Source organism: Anopheles arabiensis, chromosome 2 (assembly GCF_016920715.1).
Source record: "Anopheles arabiensis isolate DONGOLA chromosome 2, AaraD3, whole genome shotgun sequence".
Taxonomy (NCBI): Eukaryota; Metazoa; Arthropoda; class Insecta; order Diptera; family Culicidae; genus Anopheles; species Anopheles arabiensis.
Window position 1 is genome coordinate 48,896,898 of NC_053517.1, and position 26,105 is coordinate 48,923,002.

At 49.3% G+C, this 26,105-nt stretch overlaps 1 protein-coding gene across 1 annotated transcript in view; it reads right to left on the bottom strand.

Moving 5' to 3' along the window:
* The window catches only part of LOC120907470 (protein serrate), a 102,805-nt gene that overhangs the window by 66,031 nt on the left and 10,669 nt on the right, over positions 1–26,105 (bottom strand). Inside the window, exons 2-3 of the mRNA XM_040319074.1 lie at positions 13,747–13,864; positions 13,362–13,603 (exon numbers count right to left, since the gene is read on the bottom strand). Coding sequence (XP_040175008.1) covers positions 13,362–13,603; positions 13,747–13,864 — 360 coding nt within the window. The remainder of the gene's footprint in view (positions 1–13,361; positions 13,604–13,746; positions 13,865–26,105) is intronic.

A 26,105-nucleotide genomic window follows, 5' to 3' on the forward strand; every position in this document is an offset into this window, starting at 1 on the left:
AAGGATACGCCCCGGAGAGGAGCATTTCCGGACCTCCGGATGGCTGGCTGGAAGCAAATCGCCACTAGCCTGCCACTTGTTTGCCGGGTTCGAGGAGCTCACGCAATCTCTCGATGCAGCCGATGGCAAATTGCCTGCAAACCCATTGCACCTGCAGCGAGCAGCGGCATATGGCACGACAAGAGTTGATGAGCCTGATGCATGTGCGTGTATGTTTGTGTGGAATGCATCCTCTTGCTGCGAGTCTGGGTGATATCATGAATACTTAATGATTCTTACGCGGGATCGTGAGAATTGCCAGCCCGCCCCTAGACGGAAGAGAATAATTGGCTGTCTGATTTACTTCTGGCTCCGTTTCGCACCAGATGCGAACACTCCACTCACTACTGCCCGGTTTGAGTTCGATGTGTGAGTTAGCGTGTTTTGCGTATGCGCATTGTTTGCCAGGAAGTTCAGAAGTGACCCAAACCGTTCGTCGCTTGCTGATAGCTGTTGACTTCCCCGATGCTGCTGGGTTGGAAATAACGGGTACTAGCGACTCGCGATCGCGCAGGTTCCTTTTAAGGGCAGTGGCAGAAGTTCAACCCAAATGCCCTACTCCCTTCCCAACCACTGCTGGAGGTGGAAAGTGTCAGTGATCTACCAGCGAAGGATATCTACCTGACATGTACGGGCGCGCGCGCGCGCTCTCGGGTGGAATGCAAATCTTGCCGTTTCGGCGCTACTTCTAAACACCTTCGCGTGCTAGCTCATGAATATGCACGATCCGTGCCGTCGTCGATTGGCCCTTGCGCTGGGTGGAGTGTACCCCTCCTTCACCTCCGCTCACCTATATCAGAACAAAACACTTGCCAGCGCACTAACGCTTTCTTTGTGTGCCAAGAAGCATCTTCCCGGGAATCGGCAAGGATCAGGCAGCGAGGCGCAGAAGCGGGAACAGCAGCGTGCAGTTGCAGCTTGTCCGTGCGGGTTCAAAGGTAGCCCACGCCGCGCCTGGAACGATGACGACGACGACGACGGCGACGACGACGTGTTCTTCGTGACGGTTGCCCTCGACGCCGGAGCTGTTTGCTGATAGGGTAGCTGCCACTGCGCACGATTGCTGGCAAGTGGGCGCATCATCAAACCGACTGCGACTTGTGCTCGTGGCCGTGGGCTAGGGCGAGGGCGGAATGGCAAAGGGTCAGTAGCATGCATGTAAAGAAAGTCGTCAGCAGAACGGGGCAACGGTGCTTCTTTTGTGGCGGTTGCACATTATCCTTGCATCATTTTTTAGCCCTTGTCGCCACCCTTCTCCTTCGCTCTGATTCAATCCAAAACGGCACTTTTGAGCGAGTATTTGGGTCTCGGTTGGCCGTCTCTAAATAACTTTTCACGTCGCATGATGGGAAAATAAATTTCTGTTAATCGTTCTCGAACCATACCGTGCCACAAGGAACGAAATTGTGCGGTAGAATGTGTGCTCCCTCACGAACTCGTGTGTGTGTGTGTGTGTTGGTGGTTGACTCGTTCTTACACCGGTAACAAAAAAGCAACAGAAAACTCCGACAAACGAACCAACAAAAGTACAGAACAAAACTCCTCTTAATCACAGTCGAAACTGCAACGGCAAACCGATTGCCGACTGCATAGGGCGCTTCGAACATTTGGTACACTACGGCATCCCAGATATCGCCAGATGTATTGTGTTTTGGATGATTCGTTAACAGTCGAGTCTTTCGCAATCGTAACCAGCCAGAAGGGTTGTTACGTGTCGACGCTGGCCGGCGGCAAGAAGGAATAGAACTTAAAACAATGGAATGTAGCAAAACAGAAAACAATGCGCAGAGCATGTGTAGCTTTTTGTTTTGTTTGTGAAACACAAACGGAGCAAAACAAACCAGAGCAGCGCCGAGGTTTACAATCCTGCTGAAGTGCAAAGCTGAACGGTTATAAAAACATGCCATAAAATATAATAACACGGTTTAGCGGTTGCTCCTTCCTCGTTCTGCCTGTGTCGACTTCTTTAAAGGGCGCTTTCGTTAACATCTTCATGGTCAGTTTGGGTGTTGTTGAGGTTCTTTGCTTTGTGGCAGCAATAGCGGCCCTAGATGATTAATTCAGTTAAATCGAATTGCAGGTCATGTTGACGGCTTGCTTGTTTAAAAGAGCATACCTTCAAAATTATGAGTAGCATGATGCGTAAACTATAGTTGAGCGATAGCTTTTGCAAAACAACATTACAACACTAACAATTTGAAGTGAAGCAAGTGAACTTTGCAAAGAATAATCATTTAATTCAGTGAATGAAACGAACGACTTCAATGCGCTAAAAGAGACGAACCCGCCTTATTAATAGATGGTGGACACACTACCGTAAAACTTATGGACAGGGTGAGAAAAGGATAATTAAAATAATGATCATTAGAAGTGCAGAAGAGGTATCTGATTCGCTTTGCTGTATTGATTTTTCTTCTCCAAATTCCATCCCAGCAAGAAGTAAAAGTAATGCGGCAAGAGTTTAGGTATTTTGGCTACACTTTTCCATACGGACTTGCAGATTGCGCAAGGGAAGTGCAGAACGGAGAAGTCAATAAGGGAAAGCACAAGGATCACTGGCAATGTTTCACGTGGTGAGATAGGGGTGGCGGAGGGGTATAGGAAGGAAGTATTTCAAATTGATTAGTATTGGTGTTTCGTGTTCTGCACGGCAACAAAACGCAAAAGGGTAGATCGAAAGAAGGTGGCCGGTTTCGGTAGGAAATGCTAACCGTAGAGGCTTGCTTGTAGCAGTTTTGTTGTTTGTGTCATTTCATTCTCGTTGTCGTCCTTCGCCGTCGTCACCGTTCCTCCTTGTTGAGGCGCGATCGCGTTAAAGATCGCGTCGCCCCGGCCGTCCGCCTACCGGGCACTGCGAGCATTAAATTGAAGCCAATTAAGTGAATCAAGTTAATTTATTCGGTTTTTCCCAAATTTTACTCCCGAGCAGTTGCCTGACCCCACTTACCACCCGCTTTCCCCCCTCGTTCCACGAACTATTGAGCGATTGAGTGCGGTTCGTTCGATTGGTTCGTACGAATTGGAATCGGTATGCGATAGAATGGGCAGTGAGCGGACGGCAAGGACACGGGGGGATTGGGTGGGTGGGTTTGGTGCTGGAGGAAACGTGTGTTTGAATGCACTTCACAAATGGAGCTTTGGAAGTTGTGTTCACTTTCGTGCTGGTTATGCCGGTAGCTGGCAGGACCTTTCTCACACTCAAGGCTCTGCTCGGTGGGCCTGTTTGGGCCTCCCTTTTGTATCTTTCACTTTGTGCTTATTTTGCTGAACCAGCCGTGTTCGATGATTTGCAGGCCGTGCGTCCCCTCTGCGTGTGCAGCACCTGTGCACGGACTCTCCGGTGCATTGTGCTTCTTGAGCATTCCCGTTCGCATGTCAGTCAATCAGCCAACGACGACGACGTCGACGGCGTCTTCGTCGGTAGTCGTCTGTCTTTGATGAAAAGATCTCTGCTGCCCTCTACCCTACCCTCCACCGTACCGAGCTGTGTGAGAGAGAGAGAGAGAGAGAGAAAGAGAGCGCTGTGGAACCCTTCAAAGCTTGCCGCTCTATCGGCAGCAAGAAGCTACTGCCGTCACAAGTCCTCCTCAACCGCTCCCCAGCATGCATCCAGCATCCTTTCGGGTGGAAGGTTTTTGGTGAGCTGGATTGTGAATCAATATGGAACACGCAAAGCGCAAACGAGTACAAATCAGACAGCACTGATCAGACTCTCGGGCAAGGAGTGGAGTGCAGGGAGGGTTTGGAAGGGTTGGCTGCCATTGTGTGGTGGTGGTTTTGCTACCTTTCCGCCCTGCTGCTCCGGTTGGCATGCCAACATTCGTACAAGCAGCGCTTTCGGGGACGTGTGTTTCGATTTAATTAAAAATCCCATCGCCCGGTGCGCAAAACCGGGCCAACATTTGAATGAATCGAAGCGACGGTTTTGACTGTTTTTTTCCTTCGCTCTTCTCCCTTTGATAAACATCACTCACCCGGTGGAGAAGTGAATCCCAGCGTGTAACCCTCCTCCTGCGTGGTGGAATTGAGCAGCAGCCGCGGGTGGAGTTGACGTGATTGACGTGTGAGATATTGATTTTGAAAACCCTATAATTGGTCGCTTCTCATACGAGCCTGCACGCGGATCTGCGCGTTTCGGATTGAGTGCTTTAATTTTCGTTGTGCGTTTCTTAACCTCCGTCTACAATACAAGCAAACCTCTATCCCCCCTCGAGTGTGCAACGCCCACCAAACGCTACCAAAGCTGCCGCCGCCGCCGCTGGCGCGTAGTTTCGCTTCAGATGTTTAGATGTTATGTGTGTACCTTTTCCCTTGTCGGTGCGTTTGGCCGATGTTTAGGGAAAAAAACAACCTCTCCCCCGGCTCCGAGACCACCGCTGATTGACAGCTGTCACTTTGAACAATCGCTAACTTAATCATAACCGTCAAAAGTTTCCAATTAAAATCGGTACTGCAACGGACGGCGGTTGCGAAGAAATTGCATCTGGCCGCATTGGAAAGGTGCTGCAGTTTTCCCGGATTGGGAAAGATTTTCACTCGGCTTGCGTGTAACCTTTTCCCTGCACCCGTGCAGCCAACTTCAATTATCGCCCGATCGTTGGGACTGACAATGCACCAAGCGTGTATAGATCGATTGAAATCGGCTGCAGTGAGTGTAATTTATTGGCTCCGAGCATGATTGTGGTTTCAGCTTCTCTCTCTCTCCCTCACTCTGGAATACAGATAAGAGTAGGCAAGATAAGAAGCGGCTCGTATTTCAATCATCGCTATTCCCTTCGGAACGATTTACGCGGGCAATGTGAAGCATTCGACAGCATTCGGAAGTTTCGCGCAAGCGCCGTCCCGTCCCAGTACAGCGCACATTATCATTTCCACTCCGTCTGCCGAATGCCATCACACAATCCCCGGTGGTGTAATGCGATATCGTCTGACGGCTGGGTTGTTGAATGCGCTCAAAATGGGCCCACTATCACCACCGTCAGGACGGGGAGAGGGGAAATGTATCGAACTCGCATACACACTCACAATATCTAGAGATTCATCTTTAATTTATGTGTATGAGGAGTATCTTCCCGGTGGGCCGGTGCAGGTTTTGCACACACATTCCGCACTTGCGCGCGCGCGCGGAAGGTACGAGGAAATGCAATTAAACATTGCACCGTGCGATGTGATAAAATTATGCTTTTGCCGAGTTTGCCGAGCGTTCGCCTGGCGCGGCGACCAGACGGCGCGCTTACGCTGGCGACGCGAGCCACCTGTCCCCGTGTCGAGTAGTCTGGCAGTACAAAACAGATCGGCTACTATCGGTGTGTGCATCGGTTTGGACAGTCGGTACGCGAACTGGAGTGTATTACAATTATGCTGCCCGGACCGGGCTCCGATCGATCACGTCCTGCAACCCCGTCCCCCGGATCGTTTGTCCGTACGTGCAAACGGCGGCACAGAGCCGAGCGTTTCCTGTTACATATTTGTCCGCGCGTTGGTTTGCGACCGGGCAGGGTCTTTTTTGCGATTTTTGCAGTGTGGAGCAATGGCGAGATATAAATTTACACCGATATCGTCCTTTCACGTGTCGCCACGTTAACACATCACACACACACGCAGCATTGGCAACAACGACGCGCTCGTATCGCGCACCGCAAATCGATAATGCCAAGCAATCTGATAACCGTTTCGTTTCGGGATTGTTTTGCCGTTGAAAAGTGGCAAAAAATAAACGAATCGTTAACCAACACACAAAAGCCGCGGCCGATTGCAACACGATCGAAAAACGCGACCCCCGCGCTACACAACCCGCCTCATCCAGCCATTCTGCCAGAGGCCATTCCCGGGGTGACCCCGCGTGTTCAACCCGGTCATCCGGAGGGTGTAAATCTGTGTCCCGGGTTTTGTTGGTTCACTTGCGCTGTGTGAGAGCGACGTGTGCACACACCCCCAGCGGGGAAAATCGTGCGTGGAGACGTTGCCCCTCGGTGGGGGGGCATCTCCCGCAGGACGACGGCACCCGGCCTGCCCCCGGCGAGTGTGTACGCTGGGCGAAGGTTATTTCATACATTTATAAAATATCGATTTCGTTTCCGCTGCGATGCGCATTGCGCATCGATCGGATGATTTATCCACGCCGCGCGATGCCTATTGCCGCCGATGTTGCTCCTGCTCCTGCTGATGCTGCTGCTGCTGCCGATGGAGTTCGAGTGCAGAGTCCGGGCTCAGGCCGGTTTGTACAAGATCGCAAGATCGCTTCCCCCCTCTCTGTTCTGTTTCATCTTACGGGAGTTGCGCCCGCTCCCCGCCCGCTTCCGTCTGCCATTTTCAATTGCTTTTTGTTCCATTTATAAAATCATAAATAATGGACGATACAATGAAATGGTAATAACATTTACTCTTCCCGCGCTGTGGTTTCGGGCCCTGGTCATCTGGGAAGAAATGATCCTTTTTCATGTCGGCGTCGAGCAGGCAACAGGCGGAGAAAGGGGGAAGATCGCACAACAGCGGAAATCACGCCGGACCTCGCGTCGATGCTCGCGCAGTGAAGATATTGGATAATAACATTGATAGATCTAATAATCCGGTCCCGCTTCGCTTCGGCCGCATCGTCGTGAAGGAGTTTTGCTCCGTTTTTTTTATCCGCTTCGCTAACCAGGCGCACCACGACGACAGTTACCGCGGTGCAACGAGTTTTTCGTGAGACTATCCGCGGCCAATGCGACGAACGGATGCGGATGCGCTTTCATATTTCATATTGGAATCGTTTAAACGCGGAGAAAGCTTTAACTAGGTGGTAAATTACACGCCCATTATTAGAATTGCTTGAAGTAGAATATGGGTTCTGGGTGCTGTTCTGCTTTGTTCGAGAAAATGAATAAAAAATCAAACTGAACTGGTTGATCTATACAAATGTGATTGTTTACGGAATGATAATTGCTCCCAATCCCCGATAAACATTTCATTTAATTTTGTAGAAATCGATTACCATCCTCTAAGGTCATTATTTGGCAACCCATCACTTCAAACACAACGAAACACGTCAAAACACCTCCGAGACAGTCGGATTGATAGTGCACGGGACGTGAAAGTGCTCCCCGGAGCCCACGGCCGGCACCTCAAATCAATCCGTGTACCACATGGCAGCGAGCATCGCTTTACGTGTGTGACCATTTCGTATGTGCCCAGAGCGGGTTTTCGAGCGCATAGCGTGGAAAAACGATTTTGGGGGGATGATTTCGGAACCGCGCGTCCGGAGATATATTTCAGTTGTGAGGAATTTTAATGAGACGAAATGTTTCGCTTCTTTCGCCCAGTTCGCCAGTGTGTGTATGTGTGCGTCATCGCTTTTTTAACAATTTTAACCTCTCCCTTGTAGGTTTCTTTCTTCTAAGGCGATTCCGAACGCAGCTCTTTTCGCGTCCACTCTTTCGCACTGCTTTCGCGTTTTTCGCGATACACGCCACTTTTATCTGCATGAGAATTTTTGGCTTTTTGTCGATTTATTTTTCAGCACCATCACCACCACACCCTCGCCCAGCCAGCGGCCAGCCATGAGAGTTTGGTGTTTGTTTCTTTCCTGCATTAGCAGCGCTGCAACAACAACAAAAACCGCACACAAACACACTTACATACACTACCTTGTGCTCTCTTCTGCCGTACCCAGGTCACAGTCGAACACAGTCGATGGGCAGCAAATCAATGACCACATTCCCCGGCCACACTGTCAAGAACAGAAGGAAGTCTGCTTGTTAAAGTTTGCCCGGGTTTTTTTTGAGTGTTGAATTAATCTGTAAAAAAACCATCAACCGAAGCACATACCGATTCCCTTTCGATTTTCGTTCGTCTGGGCACAGGTGATCGAATGGATAAGGCGAAAATGCAAGTCAAACTCCAAATTGCACAGTTTGAGGCAGTTGCAGAGGAGGAAGCAGGCCCGAAAAGTAACAGCCCCGAACGCACTGTGACTGTTCAAGAAGTGTGTGCTTGGCGGAAGTATATAAATATTTATTGCCAAAGCGAGCCGATTTTCTCACCGAAAGGGAAACCACTGTAGCACCACATACACACACACACACACACTGGAAGCAGTGGCGAGCAGTTGTTCCAACCCATTATATGGTAATGAGATTGCCAGTACGGCAAATACGGCAGGTAATAAAACGATTCGCTCCAAAATAAACACCCTCCACGCGATCGGTGGTGCATTGTGGTGCATCTTTATTTTGTTTGCGCGCGTTCCCGGTGGCGGTGGTGGAGAAGGAGGCCCCGGACAATCTTTCCGTCCGGGAGTGGAAAACCATATAAAACACTTATTAAAATCCATTTGCCGGAATCGTTTCTTTATTGTTTGCCGGTTCTGTTTCGGGGTGTCCCGGCGGGGTTGGCCGGGATGCACTACATGAGATATTGCCCAAATTAGGGAATCGAATTGAATTGTTACACACTGACAGTAATTTGTGTGCGCTGGGTGATGTGTGAACTCTTTTCCGGACAGTTTCGCGTTGCCTTTCGAGCTTTGATGAATGTTTGATCGACGCTCATTATCGATTGAATGACGGGCCGAAAATCATCCCTCCCCCCCTTCGGAATGAGCGATGATTGCATCCTGCATCGCAGCGGGAATGGGAGGATACATTTGTATACAAACGAGTTGCAAAACTCGAACCACACATCGCATGACGCACTCGACAAAGATGCCACTCTTCATTAGTCAGCCGAAAACGGAAGCTTGCGTAGTGCCGAAGGGCACGAAAGACGAGCCACCGCAACCGGTACATGCTTGAAGGGATAGGTGAAACACAAAAAAGAAGCTATTTCCTCCCGAGCGATGCTGCGTTCTGCTGGTAATGATGTGGCAAATGCTTATCGAAACTGCTGTATCGCGACTTCCCTGGTAATAAATTCCCGCAACTTTCCGGCTTCGCTTTCGGCCGATCGAAAGGATATGCTTAATAGAAATATCTTGTCACAGGCTTGTTTGCGGACACGGGCTCGCAACAGGGGTAACAGGGTTTGGGGTGGTTTGGTTCGCAAAACCTATCTCCGATCAAGCAGCGCCTGGTGGAGGAACTAGGCAAATGGGCAACCTTTTTTTATGTGTGTGTGTGTGTGTGTGTGTGTACACGAGTGCCCGCGTGCACATGTTTTCAATGTCGAGCTGTGGCAGACGAGCGCCACACTAGAGCCACTCTGTTAGCAATAAGCATTTAATTAACCAACCGGGAAACACTGCAGCACAGGGTCGAGTGCATCGAGCTAAGGTAGTTGGATTTTTGTATGTGTGTGTATATTATTTGCTTTTGTTGTGCCAGCACGTGAAGAGGAAATTGAGATGTCGACGCGACGATGGTATAATAGAAAATTTTGCACAAAAAACAATCTTCCACCCTCGGCAACGGTCCAACACAATCGATCGATCTAGATTCGACGCGCGATGGGAAGGCATAGAGGCTGGGGACGCGATGCTGGAGATACTGATCATCGCTGCATTGAGTTTTTTTTCTAGCATCGCTGGTGTCGCTTAAGGGCAGAAGTGTACTGCAAAATGTTGAGAAGTATTTAGCCGGTCGTTTATCGTTAGTAATTTTGTGCCGAGCTACACCGGGAATGCTTTGCAGCCACCAGGAAAAGAATAAAATTATGTCCTCCCCCGGAATGGGGCTGCTGCTGGGGATGATGATAGCTTCCAAGCACGGTCGACTGTGGGTCGATACGAGTAAGAAAGCTGTATTGTGTGGTTTTTTTTATCTTTCTAATTACAGCACCCAACGTAACGTTCGGTTAGCACGCTGTGGGCGCCGTTATTGTTCCGTTAAATGGGCACAAGCTCAATTTAGTCCTATCCGCCGTTTAGCCGATCGCGCATAAATCATGCAACTTTTGTCAGCACAAAAACAGCGCAGCAGCACCAGTTACTAAAACTGGAGAGAAAAAATGAGTCCAACCCATCTGGTGCAGGGTGGCTTCAGATATCAAACAGTCCGGCACATTCAATGCTGCTTTTGTTGCAACATAGACAGCAGCGAGTGTACGGACAAAAAAATGAAACAAGCGAAACGAATTGAAGCATAAAATATAGTTGCACAAAATGCGCCCTACTCGATGCCTTCGCGGGACAGGAGTAGGTTTTTTTGTTGTTGTCCGCTCGTCTTTCTGACGCTGCTATCAAGGCGTGTAGCGGGTGTAGGTGCTGCATCTGATGACCGTGCAAAGCACTACCCTTCCCTCCTGCTAGTGCTTCTGTTGTTTGCTAATACCATTTTGTGCCCATGATGAGAACGGGCTCCAGGTTTGACGAGCTGGCTAGTGTTAGAGAGCGTAAGCAGTAAGAAAAAAGCGGGAGTACGAGAGCCGGATAAATTAGTTAGCCAGTCGATCAACGTTTTTCTTTCGCCGCTATTTTCCTGTTACTCAGTACGATCGGGAGATGCATTCGAGCCCCTGCCCATTGGTCGCTCGAGTCATCGGTCACAGAATGGCACCAAACCAAGTGCGCGCGCTCTCTGCTTCTGTCGATAGGGATTTTGCCCTTTCATTGCTCGTTCCAGAGTGCTGTCGAGCGATGGCAAGCAAGAGGGGATGGTGTTCGTTTTAATTTTACGCCCCACCGAACTGACCAACAAACAGTCCGGCCGAGTGTGTCGGGAGAAATTAATAAGAGCGATCGCGGTGTACCAATTTTTCGCTTCCCGGTGGCAAACGGAACTGTATGAAGCCGTGTTCGTGTTTTGGATAGATAGTGGACACAACAGAACCAACGATGATGATGATGATGACGATGATAATGAGCATCGATGACGACGAACCAAGGCGAGTTGATCGGGCAAAACTGATTACAGTTTTCGTGCTTCATGAAATGTTACGCGAAGCGAAGCGTTTTCATGGGCGAAACGCTTGATGCAACTGCATTTGGAAAAAGCTGTAAAAGCATCGTGATTTACTCTATTTTTTTAGACTCCATGCGAACCTTGTTATGTGGATAGAAAATATAAATCATGCAACAGTTTTTAATCGAAGCCTCGTTGCATTATTCAGAGTAACATTTTCTGATCGCTTTACTTGCGCAGAGCAGCGTTACTACTTAGTTCTTTGTAGAAACGGCTAGCGTTTACATTAGGCAGAATGAAAATGGAACATAAATCTCCGTCTGCCGGAAGAAAATTCTTCGCTTCAATTTAAATTGACCCGTTTTGTGGTGTCAGTTCACTCGTTCGTCTGAAGGTGTCCTGTGTAAGTGTGTGCTGTGCCCGAATAAAGAAGAAGAGAGCTGGAAAAAACAGGCACACACCAACACGCTCTGCTTACACAACGAAACCTCGCCAGCAGCATCAATCACGGTCCATATTCATCGCAACGCCACACAGGAGCTGCTCCAGCGGGACGATCCCGCAATGCCGTCCGCGATCGTAGTCCGGTCCGGGTGAGTCCACCGCTAACGTGTCGTAAGTACAAGCCATCTAATTTGAATTCAATCGAATTCCAATCCAAAATCAAGCAATAGTGCCACCGAAAAAGGGCAAATGAAAAATTTGAATTGAATTCCGCGTTGGCCCGCGTTTGGCAAGTGATCCTGCATAAACTAGCACGGATCGATCTGGATAGACAGTTGGGATCTGTTTTTTCCCCCACTTCCTCCCGCCTTTTCTCAGCTATTTTGCAGATATTGCAACCGTATTTGTGTGTGTGTGTGTTTGCGTGGAGATCGCTGAAGTATGCTGATTAACTCGAGCAGAAGGCTGTCTGTTGGGCTGGGGAAAAAAAACTATCTCCCTTCACCTTCCCCTTTGACAGGACGGGGCAGATTTGAAGGCTGTGCAGCAGTGAGTACGGCACAGATACAGTGCGGAATTTATGGCACGGTGCTGGGTATCTCCTGCGCACTGGGGAGATGATTGAGACGGTTCGATTGCGAATGGCGGGAAAATATAGGCAGATCTTTAATCTACTTCCAATCCGTGCACCGATGCGTACCGTTGCATGCATGAAGTGTACACCATGTGTGTGTGTGTGCACATTTATGCTGCAGCGGTTTGTGTGCGTGCTCGTGTGTGAGCTATCCTTCGCAACCGGACAGTTACAGGGAGTGCTCGGGCAGCGACGCGATCGCGATCGGTTCGTACCGCCAAGTCCGTCAAGTCAGCGGTGAAACGAGTCAATTTTAATGCACTGCGATCGTTTCGGTTGCACCGCAGCCAGAGGAATCGCACCGAAAAAGGTTAAAACGAGCACGGTTTCGCGCACAGTGCAGAGGGTGCGAGAAAAATGTCTGCTAAACTGGTAAATTAACAATGCTTTACATGGGCTGTGCGATGCTTGGCTTATTGTAGGAGAGGAGAAAACCCTCGTACGCTCACACTGCACTACTACTGTGTCTCGGTGTAAGCAAGACCCATCTAGGACGAACGATTATGATTAATGTTGACAAAGTATGCAAGATATTTTCATTATCGTTATTGAGTGTTTCATAAATGGTACTGGTCGGGACGGCGATCGTGCCGCTGCAAATCTGCATGGTTTGCCGGTCGATCGGTAACTTGACTCGCCAGGCAGTGGCGAAGGGAATCGAAACGTAATAGTGGTTTTTGCAAACGTTTGAAGCATGGGTGGTCGTTTGAGTGTGCACGAGAGATACGCCAAGCCATTACGATGTGGGGAAAGTGTGGGATTTGCAATTTGTCGAAGTTAAAATGGAGGGAGAAAAGGTTCTGTTCTCTTCTGTGTAACTATGCACAGACTGCCTTTTGTGGTTGCGTTTCGAGTGGAAAACCTTCACGTTTGCATTGCATACACACTTCTAAAGCACGGCGTGGAAAAAAAGTCGATAAAAGGGAGAGAAATGTAAGCCATACATTTACATCGAATAAAGTGTCAGCGATACTTAAAACCATCTTATCGCTTCTTTCCTCTGATTAATCTGACTCAGTCGCGGGATTGCGCGTTCGTTCATGCGAGTCCATTATCAAACTTCGATACTGCCAATTGCATGTAGCTTCGAATAGCGGGTTAACTGCTTGCATTCTTGTTGTACGGAAGCGACCGGTTCGAAATTTACATTCTGCCGACATGCGATGCGAGACCAAATAATAACAAGCAAAGAGGTAATTATCAGAAACATCGATCTCGAGCTTACAGGTGAACGAGAGAATAAAGATTCGAGCACCACCGAAAACGAAACCTTCGAAACATTTCGCGAGCAATGCGAAACAAATGACTTCAACGCACGCAGTACGTAGGAAAAGCGACGAACCCTCTCTATGTGTGGTGGATCCCTTTTGTGGTTCGACATTCGATGACAGTATACATCGCGATGGCATGAAAAAAAGTAGATGACTCACCGTCCAGCGAAAGGTGAAGGGTAATGTGATGCCACCGACTTCCGGATCGGTCAGGACGAAGCTCGACCCACCCAGCACCGGTGTGCTGGCGTTACCGAACGCACAGCCGTAAAGGCCGGACGGTTGCGGTTCCACGGCTACGGCCGGCTGTTTCAGCTGCTGCTGCTGTTGCTGTACGCTTGACGTCGTTCCCTGGTACTCCTTCAGGCACAAGCTGAACGCTGTCGCACATGCCGGACATCCTATTTGTGTGTAAATGAGTGTGTGTGTGTGTAAAGATAAAGCAGATCGCAAAGAGAACAATTGTTAGTGGTGGCGGGTAGATAAATCACGCTCATTTGGGCAGCACGGTGGAAACCGCAAAACCACGAACGATTCGAGTTACCTGTCGTTTGGGTCTGTCGTTTCTCCGGTGGCAAACCGCAGCAGTATCCTGACAGTAGATGACTGTTGGTGTTTGAAATCTCCAGTATTTGCAGTTCAAAGAAGCCGGATGACGATACCTGCGGGCAAGGAAGCGGAACAAAGAGCGAAAGCATTAGTGAAATGTGAGCAATCAAAATGTGTGTATGTGTCTGTGTTTGTTTACAGCAACAATAAATGTATGCACGCCCGGAAAATGTGGGCCGAATTGTGTACTGCGAAGGATGAGATTGTGTCGATAGTAAAACCGTTAAATGATCGCTAATAAAACATTCAATAAGAGAGCCAAACGAGGGGCGAACGGTTTCGCTCCATCCTGGTTATGGCCGGCTGTTTCAATGTGTGTGAATATGTGTATTTGGGTACCGTTTTTCCCACTGCTGGCCGCTCGCAACGGGACATTTAAAAATGACATTAACTTTATTTTCTCTCGTCGCGTTTCTCGCGCTGTGATTTGGGAGTCGATGGCGATCTCTCGTGCACACGCGTAGCGTGTATGTATCGTGATTATTAATGAACGATCGTAATGATCCGTATCTGCATGGTTTCCCTTCTTTCCCATCCATCCTAGTGGTAATGGATCACGGTTGGATAAATACGGAGCCGGCTCGATTTTTGGAGCCCAAGACATCGAAACCACACTCTTCTCCGGATGAAATTGGCAACGAAAACCTGCGTTGAAACTCTTCCATGCATGCATGTATGTTACGGCAACCTATCAATTAATTAGCAAATTAATTACCAATATTAGGCTTAATCAACTTTACGACTCTCCTCAGGCGAGCCTCCGGGCAGCAAAGGGTGGCATGGTCGGCTGAAATCGATCCTTGAAACTGAGAGCTACGATCATTGGAAAATGACCGCCCAGTATAGTAGCTCACGCTCGACCTGACCGGATGGATCATGTCGAGCAGTGGCCAGAAAAAGTCCCCCCCCATCGATGTCCTCGGGCACCATAATTAGTGTGTTTACGCTTCAGCTTAAGGAAAGGTTGGCAGCAGCACACCCTGACAGCTCAACTGTCAAGGTAGCGGAACTGTGTTGGCCAAACCAACTCGGTACGTTTCGGTGAAGCACGGTGATGACTTCATTGTAGGAGCAAATAGCGCACGAGATGCACCATTTTGCGCATTCATTACCGATGATTTCGGCCGTTGTTTGTCGCTCAATTGGACCGCATTTGTTTAGGAGCGTCTCGTTACGGCTCCATCCATTACTTTAACCGTTCGAAATGATGGCTTGCCCCGATGTCGGTACGCCACAGCAGTTGGTCCGTCGCTTGCGGTAAGGTTTTGCGTGTAAACTTTTTGTTTCTGCTTTGCCACACACAAAACGATGAGAAAAAAAGCCACTGGCGCGGTTTTGAGCATTTCGGAGGTTGCGAGCGCACGGGAGGCTAGTATTTGTTCACTCGCGTGGAAACAAAATAGACGTTTCGATGACATGAGGCAGAGATTTTCGGCTGAGCTAGCGAGCTGTTCATCATGCAATCGGAATGTAACGATTTGGAGTCTCCATTCTGTTAACCCGAAGGCCAGCGGATTGTCTTTGCTTGGTATCGTTCTCATGGATAATATTTTACCGAGGACAAACTGGTTGAACTGCAAAAGGCTATGGCTAGAAAAGCTGACAGAAAAGCTGCGGTTACAAAATCAACAAAATAGTGATTATTTATTGCACGCACACGCATCCAAATAATAAAGTCGCTTGAAGAAGACATTGTGCCCGGGTGATAGTAGACCACTTACACAGATTGATCGAAATTAATCGCTCACCAGAGAGTGTGTGTAAGTGGCATAAACATGAGTATCCCAAATGTGTCGCTTGGTCCGGGTTGGGAATGAACTGGGAACGCTTGCGCTTATAAAACAGCTTGTAACTACCATTTTTGTCGTACGGGAGTGAAAACAACATTGTCAAAGCGCTTCTTACGCTATTAATAATAAATTTCATGAACAAACTGCGATTGTTAGCGGTATGCTTTGCTTGCGATGCTGTTTGGGAACCGGAGTCTCGGAACGCGCTGCTGAAGGAAGAACAATTTTCTCGTACTCGGGCGTACCTTTCGTTCTGTTTTCGTGCACTATTCTTTAGTTTCGTTCGCATTTATGTCTGTGTTGTGATTTGAGGTGTGTGTGTGTTTTTTTTTTTTTTGGTGGAGCAATTTTACTCCTCAATTGCTCTTCGTCTCTCCCGTTCCATCGGAAGCCTTCCACGCTTCCATTCTCTTCTGAAGGAGTTTAATTTCCGAGCCTGAAAAGGTGACGCAAAAAAAAACCGGAGAAACAAAACGGCAACTTCTTCTGCAGCCGGCTGTACGATCGTGTTCGGGATGGCCGTCTCACGATCAACGAACGCGTCGCTGTTTGCCTTCGGCAGTGTGAGTGTGTGGAATGTCTCACCAGTGCTATCTTGAGAAACTTCCAACTGACCAGTCCAGTGAGTCACTGTTGCGCTTGCCATCGCTCGTATTCACTCGCCTCCCGTTCGAAATCGGTGTGCGCAACGAGGCCTCTGCAACATTGAACGCCTCAGAAGAAGATCGTAAACGAATCACAGCGAGTGTGCGAGTGTTGTGAGAACAGAATAGCCGAATAGGAACGAAAGATGGAAGAAAGGGCCACGCCACGACGGGACGGGAGAGATGTCCTGCCTGTCTGTAAGTACAAATGCTTCCAACCGGGGCCATCCCGTATCCCATACATGTGACACAATAGGTGAATCTTCGCAGCAATCACTTCCTCATCCCTGCTGAACGGGGGCCCCTGTTTCCCAGGGGCGGCCCATGGCGGGAGACGGTACGACACCTTTTGGCGACGAAGCAGCAGACAACGACGGGTACAGCACTCCGACCGTGCCAGAAGAGGAATGATGCGAACCGGACAGGCGCATCAAGTGAAGTAAGCGTTAAATTGCTTCTTTCTTCTGCCACTTTTTACGATCGAGTTGCTCCACCACCTCGCACCCGGCTGGTTCGTTTCTTTTTATGCTCATTTAGCCCTGCCATGTTGCGCCTCATGCTCCTTGCGCCAGGCGACTCCAAAAAAGGGAATCAACATACACAATCATTAACGCAACCGACCATCTACACGCTGGTTTTTTTAATGTCGTTGTGTTGTGTCTTACACACACATACACACACACACAGAATCTGGCGATGTTTTGAGGCGCGATACTGCCGGCTACTTCGGATGGATCTTCCTGTCTGCTGGTGGCAGCTTACAGGGTCAACAAGCGTTTTTCTCTTTATTTTTTGCCTCGGATGACCATGAATTGTGCACACACTATGTCTGTGTATGTTGAGGTTAAAAAAAGTCTGCTCCAATGACAGTGACGAAAAAATTAACGCTAGAAAAGCAGCGAACCTCCAGCGCAAGCAATTGCGTTCATTGTCCGCTTCCCGCGGGTCATAGATCACGTTCGGCGATGCCAAGAACATCGTAAAATCGGGGCTGCTTCGTCGAACCCAAGCCCAACTTTAGACCCGGGAGTTCTGAGAGCGACAGAAGCCATTTATCATAAGCATTGCATTGCATTCAGAACGAAATGGAACTGTTTTGTAAACGGCAGCAGCAGCAGCAGAAGGGCAAAACAAAAGCTTCCCAACCGCGGGACCGCGGGACAGACCAACAGCGCTTTCTGACCCTGCGGTTCAAAATCATTCCACGGGCTGAGGTCCACTTTCGTTCTGGACACGATATGAGCAATGCAATTGCTTTTACTTCAATGCGAGCTGGTCAAGATGAGGTGGCAAACCCCTCTTACATGTGCTTTCGTGTGAGTGTAAAACGAAACGACGAACCGAGCAAATTAACATCGTACCCGGTGTAGTGCCATCGAGCCAGGAGGTGCGCTCACAAGGAATGCGCTAAACACGTTCATATCGGGGCAGAAAACCGCCGCGAGAAATCACCATGAAAACATAAAACACTCAACGACTGTTACAAATCGGATATTTATTCGCACCCGAACCTCAACCGCCTTGAGTCAGTGAGCTGGGACCTGGTGTCTTGCAAAACACTTTCTTTCCCTGTCCATTTGCTGTGGTGTTTGGCGAGGTGAGTGAGCACCGTGGGTTTTATCCAGGCGTGGATCATGTTACCTTAACGTCCCCGTTTGGGTGCCGAAACGAGCAGCAGCGGCAACAACGCCAGCAACAAAAAGTGCAACCATAAAAGAGGACGTCCGTAGCGGCGATTGCAACTGATTAAAACAACGAACTCGCTCGCCCATTTCGCCGCGCTTATCGCGGGCGCGATGTCTTTGCACCGGCAATTGATTTTGCATACATTTCGTGTGTCCATTTCTGGCTAGCCACTTTGGTGAGAAGCTGATTTCGCTCGGGAAGACAAACGCTTCATTTCTCTCCACTGTAATAATGCGAAGATAAATTGTAGAATGCAGGATGTTGCATCAGATTTCGCCTGGTTCCATCTCGTGTTGTGGGCTATTTGGGCGTTTGTATTGCTTGATGCCTTTGAGAACCTTTGCATCTCCGAAATGGCAACGGAAAGGAGAAGCATACATAAGCAGTTTTTATCACATTGCTGCAAAAGTGTGTTGTGTTGGGATGTATCGAATTTCGTACGCCTGCTTTATGGTAGTGTGAAACGGTTATGACTCGCTAGTTTTTTTTTATTTATACTGAACGATTGGATTGACTACAGCCGACGATAGCCGTGACCATTGAATGTGTCTAGTGGAAGATTTACGAAATGACATCTTGCGGGTGCTGGAAATTTGAAAACAAAACAGATCTATTGATTCATCGTCCAATGGGGCAACAGGAAAAGAAACAAAACCGAAGGTACTAAATCGTTCACTGTGAGTCACAAGCTGCAGATGGCAAATCTCACTGAAAAAAGGCAGAATAACTGTGCCCAAAATTGATCCACACGAAAATATTCCACCCAACATGGAAAAGGAAACCAAAGTTCACTGTTAATGCTTAATGTGCTTGCGCTAAAAATTGTGCTCGTTTATGCTCGCGCACGCGCGCGCATCCCTTTCCTAGGCCACATAAGCAAACAAGGCGCGAACAAGCTTACCCCTCGGGCAAACAAACAAATAAACAAACAAACAAACAATCATTTCCAATCACTTTGCGCAGGTCCTGCGACGAGCGGTTGATCGAATGCTTTTTGCCCACGGAATGGCTCGCATTTGTTTGCTCGCGATAGAGAGCGTGTGGCCGCACCGTGAAGTACGACGCTCGTCAAGTGGTGCCGCCGAAAGTGGAAAGTGGAAGAATTTCGTTAATTTTGATTGATTGGACATCGAGCACTTGCCGTAATCTGCGTGGTTCAGTTTTCCCCGGCCTTCCATTTTAAGGAATCGAAGGAAAGGGCAACCAATGCGGTTGGAGTGGGCGAACACACAATCAAAAGGGAAAGGATTTGTGCCGACAAATGTGTGTGTGTGTGGCGGGGGAGATGTCAAATTTAGCATCAATTTTCCCACCCCCGTGGGAGTGCGCGGTCAGCGTCGATCGTCACGAACTGCGCTTTCGTACTGGGCGCGCTTTGTCAAATCACACGCACCACCCCGGCTGAACCACGGCGTTCGCGATGGGTGGTGTGCGGGTAGAGCATTGGAATAAATTTTCATATTTATTGAATGCTAACGATGCGATTATTACACCTTCACGCACGGTATCGAAAACGGGGAGGCAAAAGGGGAGAGAAAAGATTTGAGGGCTAGCCGCAGGTCCGTTTCCACTTGATTGCGAATCGTGCGTGCGTGAGCCCGCACTGTTCTGCACTGCCCTAGCTCGCGCTCCAAAAGCGAGATGAAATATCGAAAGTAAAAGAGTGGACGGCAGGCTCAGCGCGGTACAATCGACCGTCCTGTGACGAAACACGTGTTCATGTTTAGCCGTTCAAAATGTGGACCAAGTGTCCGCACCCGACCGAAAGGGGAATGGTCGAGCAGCGCACGCGGATACGTTGCAGCCCTCTGATGGTGGCGGGCTAATGGAATGCATGCGATCGTGTAGAGCAGCGCTCAATATATGCTAATCGAGTCTCGAAGGTGCAGACTTCTGGTCCGATCAGGTGTGTGTGTGTGGCACAAGGCGATGGTGTGAGAGCGAAAACCTGCCCGCGGCATGGCATGAGTCCGAGGGCTGGGCAGGCTCCAGACAGGCTGTCGGTTGGTTCCCACCGTGGGCGCAACGATCGGCCCCATGCACTTGCACATTTTGCACACAACATGCGCAGAGGAGATGCAGGCGCTGGGACGCGTTGGGAACTGGATCTGTTCGGTGCCGTGCGGACGACGGAATGACTAAATCAATTTGTGAAGATATTAATAACCTTGGTGAGTGACCATGTGTCTGTGAGTCGTGCACTTGCGCTTGGCGGAATCGGTGCGCGGGTGAAAACGTATTTATTATTAATTAACTCATTGCTAGTTGCGACCGTGTGTCGGCTGGTGAGATGATTAGTGAAGTCGATCCGAATCAATTTAGCGTTTTGAAGCCCTTTCTGTCTATGAAGGTTTTTGGACCGTGTGCGAGAGTTGTGTCATAAATTAAGCGGAGCTGTACTTTTACTCAAGAGCTTTGCATACGGCCACTTACCAGGAAGTCAATGTACATCGATAACATCCCTTGTACGAGGTGGAATTAGATTCCGGCTCATAAAAGTGGCCACAAATCTTACCCTCCCAAGTGTATTTATTGCACCGCACAAATGGCTTCTCCCCGGGCGGTCAGCACGGATCGTTTAGTAACCCTGCGGTCGGTTTCAAGGCTCGTGAGCATGGCAACGGCACTGAACCAAATGAACCAACCACCTTCGTCGCGGACGACACCACGAGCACGATGGCGACACTAAACTGCAATTATGACGCCTAATCTCTGCTGCCAGATTGGCGTAACATCCTTGCCATTCTGTGGTGCTCTTATCGCGAAAACGGCAACGACTTGCCGTTGCACGAGATTAGTTTGCCACCCTTCTTCGCTTCACTCAGAATTCCCCCCGTCTTTATGGCTCTCTCCATCTTCTTTTAAACGTACGTTCTAGCAGCGTGGCCGAAAACACTTGCAGCTGGAGCATAAACGGCGTGCCGGCGGGAGACAATCGAGCTGCCTCGGTTGCCATTTTGCCACAGGGTGGCAGTACTTTGGGGCCGTTGTCTGCCATGCCAGCCGGTTCAGATTGCCACAGCAAGTGAGCAGTGGCAGGGAGGGAGGGGTACTGAGTCGAAAAGCCCACCACAAAGAACGGCATTCCGGCACCGGTTCCGTCCTTCGGAAACGCGAAAAAGCGGAACGGAAAATCTTCTCAATTAATCAGCATCATCCCACCCCGAGCTCTTCTCCCCGTTCTCTCTCTGTCTCTCACCGTTACGGAAAGGGCCGGTTTTCGGGGAAGGCCGGGTGGAGGCCATAAGGTTGATGGTTAATGTTGCTGTTTCAAACCACCCAGCCCGAATGCAACCCGGGCCAGGGTGCTGGGGTGGAAATGAATCTTGCCGATGCGGCTATGATTTGGTGTTTCTCCCTCTGTTTTTGCGTTTACGCGTAACGTAAAGTTCCCTTTCGAGGGTGGGCCCAGCACCATGTCTGAAGATCGGTTGGGAAGAAGGAAGAGAGAGAGAGAGAGAGAGAGAGATAGATGGCAGCTAGTGTAGGGAACAGACTGGTACACAGACCGGGGCTGGTCGGTGCGCGCGCTGTATGATTAAAATAAAATAAAACAGGAAATGATGCGATAAATGCTTTCTTCTTCCACACTCAGGCAAAGCTCGCATACGTCCGACTCCCTCGGCTGCCGGGCCAGTGGCGAGAGATAGGAATGTTGCGGCTAGGGTTGCAAGTAAAGCGAGGCGAGCTGAGTGCTCATATGTTTGAAGGAATGCGAACGCGCAAAAAGCCCCTGCTGGAAGCGTACCGTTGGAAGTTTCTTTTTCAATTTCGACCAGAGTATGATTTTGGTGTTGTTCTCGTCCTCTGTGTCTGTGTGTGTGTGTGTATGTCCAAGAGATTTCAATCTACATATGTTTTACGATGTTGATGGTGGCTTACCAGCCTCAGAGGGGTTGCAGGTGCCGCCTCATTGCACTGCAGTGTGTCTGCACAAATGGTTGATTTATTGAAAGCTAGCGGGACTTGTGGGTGAGATGAAACACACTAGGGAAGAATCGCGTGCGCCACGTAAGTGAAAGATAGTGTTGAAAAAAAGGCTACAAGACAACAACAGCACCTTCTAAAACGCAGCAAAAGAAAGCGCAAACAAACAAGCACCAAACAAGCTAGGGGAAGTATTCTTTCGCGGCCCTCGCGGCCGGTCAGCTTGTAGGGAGTGGGCAATAAATAAGGCGAAAGCTTCTTCTTCTCTCGTTCCCCTTTCCCCACTATCTCGCATACCCATGACAGAAAGAATTAATAACAGGTGGACGGCGTACGAATCCTATCGCGCAGCAGATCCTCACTGCACTTGACCCGCTGCGGCGCTGTGTGTGCGAATTTATCTCCGATTCGCACACTATTTGCTTGATCATCAATCTCGCGCGATCTTGCGGGCAAATCCAAAGCCCTCCAGCGGATAGTGTGGCGCGATGGCTTCGTTTGGTGAGCTTAAAGCAGTTGTCTTGTATCGCGCGATAGGCAAACGATTAGGCCAGCCGCAGTCCGAATGATTAGCTCCGGATGAGGTTAAGCCCGGGACAGGAAATCACGAATTATCCGTACAAGCGTTCGGCGGGGCTTTTTTATGGTAGGAGATGATTTTATTGTATCCTGGTAACTAATGCCATCGCTTCCGAAACACTACACACCCGCCTGCAAAGGGGATTTCGAATCGAAACGATCACGGTCGTGAGATGGAACGTTGGAGCTTCCTGTACGGGGCTGGGTTAAGCGTTGTTTTGTTGTTGAGTTTTTCAGTTCCAGCAATCCAAATGTCACCCATGTTAAATGTACCCGAAAAAATGTGCATTTACTGCACGTTCTAGAGTCGTGCATTCCTAGCAGTTTAGCCTTGAGCACGGTACAACACATTCCCGTCAGGTTCCGCCGTCACTGTCGACATGGGTCGTGGTCGATCAACGAATCCTTTTTCAAAGCAGCTCAAAGTCATACGCAGCTCACGCGCGCGCTTACCGAACGCTTTACGAGGTACTAGAGCAGAGCAGAGGACGGAACTGCCGTCAGAAAGGAGTGACACGGGGAGCCGAGTAGTTTCAAGTGCTCGGCAAGTGAGAAATAATTTAAATGTAAAATACCCGTCAACAAGGGACGCGCTTGCCGAGCACCGCCGAACCGGTGTGCTCTTCATTCCTTGCGCGGCCAAATCAGACACCGGATCGGGCGTGGAATGTCTTCTTTCCGCGTGGAATCGTTTGCGCGGGTGTTAAGAACGCACCCAAAGGGTTGCCCTGGTGGGAATGGAGAGGGACTTCACCGAGTTCCGCATCGCATACTAATTGCGTTTTCGCTCTCCCCTTACACCTTACATAGTTGCCCGCCGTTGCGCTTGAAGGTCCCACCTGGGCAGAGTTGTTGTGTCGCGGAGTGCGTGCTTCTCACCAGGCCCGGTTGCGTGTACCTCTTCTTTCTACTCTTTACGTCTCCCGGATAATCAAGCCATTAGTGTTTATTTATAATGTTATTACCGGGCGATTCATTTGCAATTTCTATAGACCGCTGTTCGAAGTGTGAAGTTTGTCTGTTTGTTCGTGGAATTTGCAGAGCTCGGAGTAGTAGTGTTTGGATTCTTCTCCGCGCTTTTTGGTTGACAGCAAGGATTGATGTACAGAGAGGATCGTGATGATGACTACATTAGGGGAGGTTATTGGCGCAGAATGGCAAACACGTCCCCATGGCAGTTGGTGGATGGTGCACCCTCACGGTGAACGCATTTCATGTCCACCGTTACACACATGTCGAAATGCACTCGCCCCAATGAAGAAGGTGACCCAGGGCTGCATCAAAACCTCGGAACACATTCACTGATGGTTTCCTCAACAGAAAAAAGGGGGACAAACTCATTACCGCGTGTACCGAATGGAACGATCAGTTAAAATTAATTACCACTTTATTTATCGGAGCAATAAAGGAACCAAGTCTGGTGGTCGGGCGGGACTTACGACTGGCGAGCAGCGGTTTTTTGAACTCGACTAAATCGACTCCGGAGCCGCGAGGGAACGTATAAATTGACCCCCCGTTGAAATAGAGATCGCATTTTATGCGTGGTGCTCTGGTGTGGTGTTCGAAGTTCAATAAATGTCTGACAACATCGAATGGTCCCGGAGCAAATGGCACCGTTGAGGCGAGTTCCAATTGCGTACGACACTTTTACCTTTCCTGATTGATGCTGTACGATCGCGGCTTGCCGTCAAAAACGATATCGATTAAACTCCAAAACCCCGGTAATGATCCAAATTTCCAAATCACCCTCCCAAAAAGCAAAGCCACACAGCGACAGGGACCGCCGGGTTCCAGAGCCAAGAGGTCATGAAATCGGGCACCACACAAATCTTGTCGGTCCGACCGAAAAACAAATAAAACATCCGTAATCGTCAGTGTTATTGATTGGTCTCCTGGCGTGTTTTACACCGCCGCTTCCCAGTCCCGACCCGCCCGAGACGACGGCGCAATGATGTGGCGCTCAACCGGAACGTCGCGTAACTGTCACACGCGGCGGGCAGAATGGCCTGGTGACGCGATTAATAGTAAAGACGGGGAAATTAAAATCCCAGCCGGGATCGAACGAAACCAAACAGTGAGAAATGGTTTCCAAGAAGTGGAAGAATGACAAAGCACTGCGGCAAGAGTGCGAAGAACACATGCAAGCCCTTACTGAACCTGTATCTAGAACCTGTTCGGGGCCTGGATTGGATCGTTCGTTTGTTTTCCCGCGCGCGATTAGTGCGATCAGTTTGATGATCCGTCGTGTCCCCCCCCCCCCTGGAGCACGTTCGGCTCGAGAGTGCAGTGTTTTATTTGTACAACAATTAAACGTCAGCTTGAGGATTGCTTGCATCGCGCTCGAGATGCCGGGCTGGATGGATGGACGGTTCGGTAAACTAGAAATGACAAACGCGTCTCACGGGATGCATTTCTAGCTCGGTGCCCGGGTCTCTGTGCCTTTTTTTTTTGCTTTATTCCACTGTACGTCGCTACTTTCCAATGCATTCCGTTTTTGCTTTAGATTATTTATTTCCCCCCGGTGGGTTGTTGGATCCACTGTCTATAGTGTGTGTGTGTGTGTGTGTGTGTGTGTGTGCTTGACGCTAAAGCGGTCCTTATGTCGCGACAGGAGACAGACACAAGACAGCGAAAAAAAAACGAAACACATTCACACACGCACAATCGGTCAAGATTCCACCGTAATTGTGCATCGGTGTGCGCAAGTGTGTAGTGCATCCGCCAGCGCACCACCATGCACCTGTGGGGCACTTTGTGGCACGACACCGGCGGCACTGCACAGCCCGGGCGAGGCCGTGAGTGACTTTTCTCGCCCAGCATAATTATCATCGACATATGGTGCCATCGGTTCCGCCGCAAAATTGCCCCATTCGGGGCGGTATGATAGACCAGACACACTGATAGCTGTGTGTGCATGTGCAGCGCGAGTGTGTATATTTCTTGCGTACTATGTAAGCTCCCAATAGTAAGGCACTACGCATCGTCAAGTCCTTTCACTTCGTACGGTATGAAGTGTGGAGCGTCTCGACCCGACGGCTAAGATTTATTATGTTTTCATCCCCATTTCCCAAACCCAATATCGGAAAGGAAAGGAGATGACGTGCCCGCGTTTGGGATTGGTTTGTAGTATAACGTTTGTTTGTTAGTGGTTTTGTGTGTTTTTTTGTTTGGTTCACCCGTAAACATTGATTCTGGGATACGATTGCGCCCTGGGATGTGTCATATTTTTCTTTTACCGTTTCGTTCACTTTACATGCTGCGCTCTTGAAGATGGGAAACGCTGAAGACGAAAGAAGAAGAAAAAGACCCAGCCACAATCAAAGCACGGAAACGCGCCCGGCAGTTCCCGTTCCGGCAACGGTGTGCGCGGCCAGAGTTTGATGGGAAGTTGTCAATTAATTCTATTAGCTGCCATTTTCGGAGCACTCGATTGCTTGGACCAGTTTCGGTCCTTCTCGTCCGCGGGCAGTGGGAAATGGACTTGAAATAGAGCCTCTTCGTCGCCGGCTTTATCGTCCGCTCTGCTGCACCATGATTGGGTTCCGTTCCGCGCGTCAGCTCTGCATCGTAAATCGTTTCGGGGTTCAACATTTAATTAGAGTTATGAATAATTCCACACGGGGTGGGTTTTTCGCTCTCTCTCTCTCTCTCTCTCTCTCTTTCTCTCT